General features: G+C 43.4%; 1 protein-coding gene across 1 annotated transcript; it reads left to right on the top strand.

Moving 5' to 3' along the window:
* Window positions 1-6396: 6396 nt before the first annotated feature.
* On the top strand, window positions 6397-7526 carry LOC101610905 (death effector domain-containing protein-like). Its single transcript, XM_045150559.1, has one exon. The coding sequence runs from the start codon at window positions 6473-6475 to the stop codon at window positions 7427-7429; it is 957 nt and encodes a 318-aa protein (XP_045006494.1). The 5' UTR covers window positions 6397-6472; the 3' UTR covers window positions 7430-7526.
* Window positions 7527-7945: the final 419 nt, after the last annotated feature.

Genomic DNA, 7945 nt, shown 5'->3' with positions numbered 1-7945 from the left:
CTTGTTTACTTCATGGCAACTGGGAAGCAAAAAAAGAAAAAGGGCTGAGGTCCCAGAATCCCTTTCAAGGGCAAGTCACTAATGACATAACTTCTTTCCACTAGATTCTCTTCTGAAATTTCTTACCACCTTTCAATAGCACTGTGGCCTGGGGACCAAACGTTTAACACAAGAGCCTTCAAGGGACATTTCAGGTCCAAACTATAGCATTCAGAATGGGGAAAACATAAAGAGATATGTAAGTATGGGTGTGACTCAGCAGTGTGACAGACTGTTACAGAGAGAGAGAGAGAGAGAGAGAGAGGCACACGGAGAGAGAAAACAGAAACAATGCCAGCTATAAAGAGCATTTACGCCACTGTGTGAAGCCAGAACAACTTGTTTGCAATGGACTGAAAAGTTAACCTTCCATAAAATGGAAAATAGAATTTTCTGTTCAAGATCTTTAATCTGGAATTCCCTCAATTTTTTTAAGATGCAATGGGATCCAAAACCATCAAGGAAGTTTTTTTCTTAGTTCTCTGTAGTGTTTCAATTTAGTTATTATGATTATTATTATTATTATTATTATTATTATTATTATTATTTGGTTTTGCTTTTTGAGGTAGGGTCTTGCTCTAGCCCAGGCTGACCTGGAATTCACTATGTCCTCTCGGGGTGGCCTTGAACTCACGGTAATCCTCCTACCTCTGCCTCCCAAGTGTTGGGATTAAAGGTGTGCACCACCAACGCCTGGCTTTTTGGTTATTAATTTTAATGTGAGTTGTGAATGCACCCACCACAAGCAAGTTTCTCTCCTCCCATTGTGGTCCTCCCCCACATCCCCTCTCTTTCAGCAGGGATTCACTCTAGCTCAAGCTGACCTGGAACTCACTCTGCAGCCCAGCCTGACTGGTGACTAGTCTCAAACTCACAGCAATCCTCCTTCTTAAGCTTCCAAAATGCTGGAATTACAGGCTTGAGCTATGATGCTAGGCTATTTCTCTTCCTCTATCTTAAAAACAAACAAACAAAAACAAAACAAAACAAAACAAAAAAACCTTTCTAGAAGCATACTTGTTAGTTGAGCAAAATGTCTTTATTTAAAGTCAAGCCAATGCCTTAGGTCTTAAAATGAGGAAACACTTATCCATCTACCAGACATCTATATGCTCATAAATTTGCAATTTGTCTAGGCAGAAGATAATTTGCTATATCATATATTTTGCCAATTTATTTCTTATTTTAAACTATTTATATTAAGGTATATAATGCAAAATAAACATTATGTCACTTCTCCATCCCAAAATATGGGGGGCCCTTCCAGAATCTCTAAACCCCCCACTTCTGTGAGCAGTTCTTTGTATTCATCCCTCTTCCCCTCACAACCTAACAAGACTTCTAACACTGCTCCCATGTGTCCTTGGGGACACATATGAGGGCCAGATGGAAAATCCACTGACTAAATTAAAACATACTAATTGGGCATCAAATTTCTCCTGAAACTGTTCCTTCCCAGCATCGCCAGTGAGGTATCGTGTGGGTGTCGGATGTACAACTGAGAGGAAATTCTTTCTTTCTGTACAAATAAATCATTTGGATTCATTTTACTAAACTCTCTTATTGGCCCCTGGAAAAGATCAAGTGTAGGATGTGGGAAATTTAACTGATCAGACGTTCAAGAGGTTTCATTCCATGAATGAAAACAAGGATTAGCATCATCAGGCAACTAAGTCATTTCTACATAAAATGGCTCATTGGCTAACGGTTCTACTTCTCACACAGGGACACGTTCTCCCCTCCATAGAGATACTTGTAAAAATGTTTGCAGTTCAAATAATTTGCTGAATTATTTTAAGATTTTTCTCTGCTAACATCAATTCCTGGTTAATAACACCACCAAAAATCCCACTGTGCAAAATCAACTTTCCACAAACTGGGAATGATGACAAGCTTCTGCAGTCCCAGCACTTGGAAGCTGAGGCTGGACGATTGTGAATCTGAGGTCAGCCTGGGCTACACAGCGAGACCCTGTCTTAAAACAAATACCCACTCTACATTTAGAGGGTTCCTGTCAGCAGATTTGTTCAGATTCTTGAACTGTAATGAATTTGTCTTCTGGCTGTTACATGTTTTCACAGAACTTTTGTTCAGGATCCTTTATATCTAGAATCCCCTCCCCTTTTTTTAGTTACAGTAGTATTCAAAGTCATCAGGAAAAATTTTCTCTTAGTGCTCTGAGATGCTTGAGTTTAGTTCGTTCTGACTCAAAGTAACTAGAACCTCTGAATTGTTCAGAATATCTGACCTGAGGCTGCTGAGTACAGTTAGGTGGCTTAGGAAGCTCTGTGTTTCTCAGCAAGGTGAGCGAGTCGACACCAACAGGAATAAGTCATGCTATGAGCACACACCCTTGGAAGGATGAAATGGGGCTCTTCTTCTGTTGTCTCCTTCCTCAAAACCTGTAAGCTCGTAGTGGAATCATGGCAAAAGCATCAGACAAATTCTAGTGCAGGCACAGTCTCAGTCCATTTGGGATGCTATTAAACAAAGCACTACAAGACAAAACACATGTAAAACAAATTTTATTGCTTATTTGGGGTTTATTTATTTGGTGTATGTATATGTGGGGGGGGGCATTCATGTACCATTGTGTGTATCTGTGGAGGTCAGAGGACAATTTTCAGGTGTCAGTCCTCGTTTTTCACCTCATGTGAGGTAGGGGCTCTTGTTTACTGCTTCATTTGCTAGGCTAGCTGATCCATGATGTTCTGAAAAATTTTTGTACCTCCACTTCCCATTCCACCACACACGCTCTGGGATTATAGAAGCCCACCACAGCTTCTGGCTTTTATGCGGGATCTAGTGACTCTGAGCTCAGGTACTCACACTCATGTGGCAAGTGCTTGTAGCCACTGAACCATCCCCCTCCCACCTTTTTATTTTTATTATTGCTTTTGAGACAGGGTCTCACATGGTAGTTCAGGTTAGCCTGAAACATCATGTAGCTTGGGCTGGCTTTGAACTCATGGAAATTCTCCTGCATCATCCTGAAGAGTGCTGAGATTACGGTTATGGAGGCTGAGAAGTCAAAGATCAAGTTGCTGGCAGATCAAAAGCCTATGGCCTCATGAAGATGCACAAAGGAAAGAACTCCTGTCTTTTCAGATCCTTATGAGGTCACTAGTTGCGTTTATGAGAGCTCTATCCTCATAGCATACTTCCCGAAGGTCCCACCTCCTAAAACTATTACCACGGAAATTAGGTTTGAGCATATGAAATTTAGGATACACAACCATTCAGATTAACATATCAAGGACACTTTGCAATATACCTGTATCATTTACTTTCTAGTTGCTTGGTCAAAATACCCAACCAGAAGCAGCTTAAGGAAGAAGAAGGGCTTATTTTCAGCTTACAGATTCAAGGGGAGATTCATGCTGGCAGAAAAAGAATGGCAGGATCAGAAAACAACGTCACACTGTCACATCAGCAGAGAGGAAGTAGTGCTGAATGCTGCATCCTCAGCTAGCTCTCTTCTTTCTATATAGTCCAGGAGCCCAACCCATGGGATGATCCTACCCACAGTTAGGGTGGGTCCTCCTACCTAATCTAAACAAAAATCTCTCATAGCCATGACCAGAGATTTGTTCACATGGTGATTCTAAATCCTGTCAAGTTGGCAACCAGTGATTAACCATCACAATACCTCACTAGTATTCTTCAAAAGTGTTAAAATCATTAAAAACAAGGTAAGTTCTGGGAAACCATCACAGCCAAAAGGGGCCTAAGGAGGCATGGTAAAGACTATGGTTAATGCTGGAAGTCAAGTTGGTTACATGGAAAGAGACCTAGAGTGATAAAGCTCACATACCTCTGGGTTTGTCTGTTCCACGGAGGATTAGATCACTTAATTCATTTAAAAAAATTTTTAAAAAGAGCTGGAGGGATGGGTTAGTGGTTAAGGTGCTTGCCTGCAAAGCCAACAGACCCAGATTCAATTCCCCAGGACCCGCATAAGCCAGATGTACAAGGTGGGCATGTGTCTAGAGTGGTTGCAGCAGCTGGAGGCCCTGGCATGCCCAATCTCTCTATATATCTTCATCTCTCTTAGTCCCTCAATTAAATAATTTTAAAAATTAAAAAATTAATTCAAATATGAATTCAAATTATGAATAGGAGCCTGATGCAGTGGCTTAGTAGGTCAGATTGCTATGCAAGCATGAGGACCTGAGTTCAATTCCCAACACCTATGTAAAATGCCAGGCATAGTCATGCATGCCTGTATGCCTGAAACCTCAATGTTGAGGGACACAGAGATTGGAGGATTGCTGGGGTTCACTAGTTAGCCAATATAATTGAAAAAATGGTGCCTTCCTCTTCCTCTTTGTTTCCTGGCTGCCATGAAGTAAGAACTTTTTCCACCACATCCATATGCTACCTGCTGCCTGGATATACTGCCTCCTTACAGGCCCCTAGGAGTGGAGCAAATGGATCATAGATTGATACCTCTGAAACCACGAAACAAAATAAATCTTTTTCTTTTAAATTGTTTCTCTCAAGTATTTGTAACAGAAACAAAATGCTGATTAGCTCACTAACTAAGTGTTACATGGTGTCCTGGATGGAAACTATAGGATAGAAAAGGAATGTTAGGTTAAAAACACAGGGAATCCAAACAAACCACACACAGATGTTACTTGATAACAATGCATTAACATTCCTTTTTTTTTTTTCCTTTTGGTTTTTCATGGTAGGGGTTCACACTAGTTCAGGCTGACCTGAAATTCACAATGTATTCTCAGGGTGGCCTGAACTCAGGGCAATCCTCCTACCTCTGCCTCCTGAGTGCTGGGATTAAAGGTGTGCACCACCATGCCCAGCTATTATTCCTTAATTATAACAAGTGTCACAATAATATAAGATATTAAAAATGGGGAAAACTTGGTATAGGAACATTTTCTAATTTCTCAATTTTTCTGTGAATTTATAATAAAATAAAATTTTAAAATAAAGTTAAATTATGTACCGTCATTCAAAATGTCTTAGTATCATGTCTAAAGTTTATTTGTAAATAGCTTAAAGAAAAATCATATTGACAGAGAAAGAGAGGAGAAAAAGAATTAAACAAATGTGAAAAAAAAAAAAAAGGTAATATTTGCTGACCAAACAGTATCTGGGAATCTCTGTACAAATCCTGCAACTTTTCTATGTCTAAAATTGTACCAAAATTTAGAAAATATTTAAGACAAAAATTGCCATGAAAAGAAATTATGTCTACTAAGAGGAGATAAATATTTATAATATATGTGACAATGAGTTCATCCCTTAATCTATACGACTTAAGGAAAAAGCAAATGTCTGGGGCTGGCTAGATTGCTGAGCGGCTAAAGGCACTTGCTTAAAAAGCCATATGGCCCAGAATCCATGTAAAGCCAAATGTCCAATATGGTGCACGTGTCTGCAATTCCTTTGCAGTGGCAACAGGCTCTACTGCACCCATATTCATTCTCTCTCTCTCTCTCAAATAAATAAAATAAAATAATTTTAACTTATGAAAAGGTGAACTGTGAATGGTGGTACATGCCTTTGTTCCAGCATTTCAGAGGGTGAGGTAGGAAGACGGCTGTGAGCTCAAGGACAGCCTGGGGCTACAAACTGAGCTTCAGATCAGCCTGGGCTAGAGGAGACCCTGCCTAGAATCAAACAAACAAACAGGCAAATGTCTTTGGGCATGGTGGTGCATACCTTTAATCCCAACACTAGGGAGGCAGAGGTAGGAGGATCTCTGTGAGTTTGAGGCCAGCGTGAGACTACATAGTGAATTCCAGGTTAACCTGGACTAAAGTGAGACCCTATCTCGAAAAAAAACCAAAACAAAAAAACACCAGAAATATAGACTTTAAAAAACCTGCAATAGAGCTGGGGAGGTGGCTCAGCAGTTAAGCTTGCCACACAAGCATGAAGGTCCCAAAAGGGGCCTGATTCCACCTGAGTTCAACCCCCAGCCCCCACATAAACTGCCTGATTTGGCCATGCACACCTGCAATCCCCATTCCTATGAGGAGCAGACTGCTGAGAGTTGTTGGTCAGCCAGTCTGACTGAAACTGGCAGCTCTGGGTCCAGCGAGAGACTCTGTCTCAATAAAACACTCAGAGTGACAGAGGGAGACGCTCTGGCCATGCTACATGCAGTGCACCCATCCACACACATGTACATACACTGCACATAGACCATATGTACACACGAAATGGTGAGTTTTCAAAAAAACTTTCCAAACAAAGTACTCCTTAAGAAGTAAAACAGCCCCCACGCCCGCGGCGGCGGCGGCGGCGGCTGCGGCCGGGATGCGGCGCGGATGGATCCAACATGGCGGCGCCGAGCCTGCGCCGAGAGAAGAGACCCGGGGACTTCAGTCGCTTGCAGAGTACCCCGGGGATTGCAGCTACGGAGCAGAGATTCTGGAAAACATTGTGTTCCTGAGGCCCCAGCATGGCGGGCCTAAAGCGGCGGGCAAGCCTGGTGTGGCCAGAAGAGCGTGGTGAGCAGGAGCACGGGCTTTACAGCCTGCACCACATGTTTGACATCGTGGGCACCCACCTGACACACAGAGATGTTCGTGTGCTTTCCTTCCTCTTTGTTGATGTTATTGACGACCATGAACGTGGACTCATCCGAAATGGACGGCACTTCTTACTGGCACTGGAGCACCAGGGACGCTCTGACGAGAGTAACTTTCGACAGGTGCTGCAGCTGCTGCGCATCATCACTCGCCATGACCTTCTGCCCTATGTCACCCTCAAGCGGAGACGGGCTGTGTGCCCTGATCTTGTAGACAAGTATCTGGAGGAGACATCAATTCGCTATGTGACCCCCAGAGCCCTCAGTGATCCAGACCCAAGGCCTCCCCCGCCCTCTAAAACAGTGCCTCCCCATTATCCTGTGGTATGCTGCCCCACTTCGGGTCCCCAGATGTGTAGCAAGCGGCCAGCCCGAGGGAGAACCACACTTGGGAGCCAGCATACGCGCCGGAAATCAGTGACACCAGACCCCAAGGAAAAGCAGACATGTGACATCAGACTGCGGGTCCGGGCTGAATACTGCCAGCATGAGACTGCTCTGCAAGGCAATGTCTTCTCCAACAAGCAGGACCCACTTGAGCGCCAGTTTGAGCGCTTTAACCAGGCCAACACCATTCTCAAGTCCCGGGACCTAGGCTCCATCATCTGTGACATCAAGTTCTCTGAGCTCACCTACCTCGACGCATTCTGGCGCGATTACATCAATGGCTCATTACTAGAGGCACTTAAAGGTGTCTTCATCACAGACTCCCTCAAGCAAGCTGTGGGCCATGAAGCCATGAAGCTGCTGGTGAATGTGGATGAGGAGGACTATGAGCTGGGCCGACAGAAACTCCTGAGGAACTTGATGCTGCAAGCATTGCCTTGACCTTTTCCTCTCCTCACCTCTCTGGGAGCTGTTCCCACCACCCACCTCTGGAACTTACATACTGTTCTGGGGTTTGTTCTCTACCCTTCCAACCAATCACACCGCATTTTTTTTTTTTTTTAGGGGAAAAAGAAGAGGTTTATTTTGGCTTACAAGCTTGAAGTGGGGGGGGAAGCTCCATGATGGCAGGGAAAATGATGGCATGAGCAGAGGGTGGACATCACCCCCGGTCAACATTAGATGGACAATAGGAACAGGATAGTGTGCCAAACACTGGCAAGGGGACACTGGCTATAACACCCATAAGCCCACCCCCAGCAATACACCACCTCCAGAAAGTGTTAATTCCCAAGTCTCCATCAGCTGGGAACCCAGCAGAACACCTAAGTTTATGGGGGACACCTGGATCAAGCCACCCCAGATAATAAAGTATTATCTTACTGAGAAAGAATACTGAATAGGCAGGGAAGAAAGCCAACTTGGTACAAAATTAGAGTAAATATTCTTTATCAAATA

Source organism: Jaculus jaculus, chromosome 5, assembly GCF_020740685.1.
Source record: "Jaculus jaculus isolate mJacJac1 chromosome 5, mJacJac1.mat.Y.cur, whole genome shotgun sequence".
Classification (NCBI taxonomy): Eukaryota; Metazoa; Chordata; class Mammalia; order Rodentia; family Dipodidae; genus Jaculus; species Jaculus jaculus.
The sequence above is the reverse complement of the archived record's forward strand: the minus strand, read 5'-3'. Positions and strand labels throughout refer to the sequence as shown.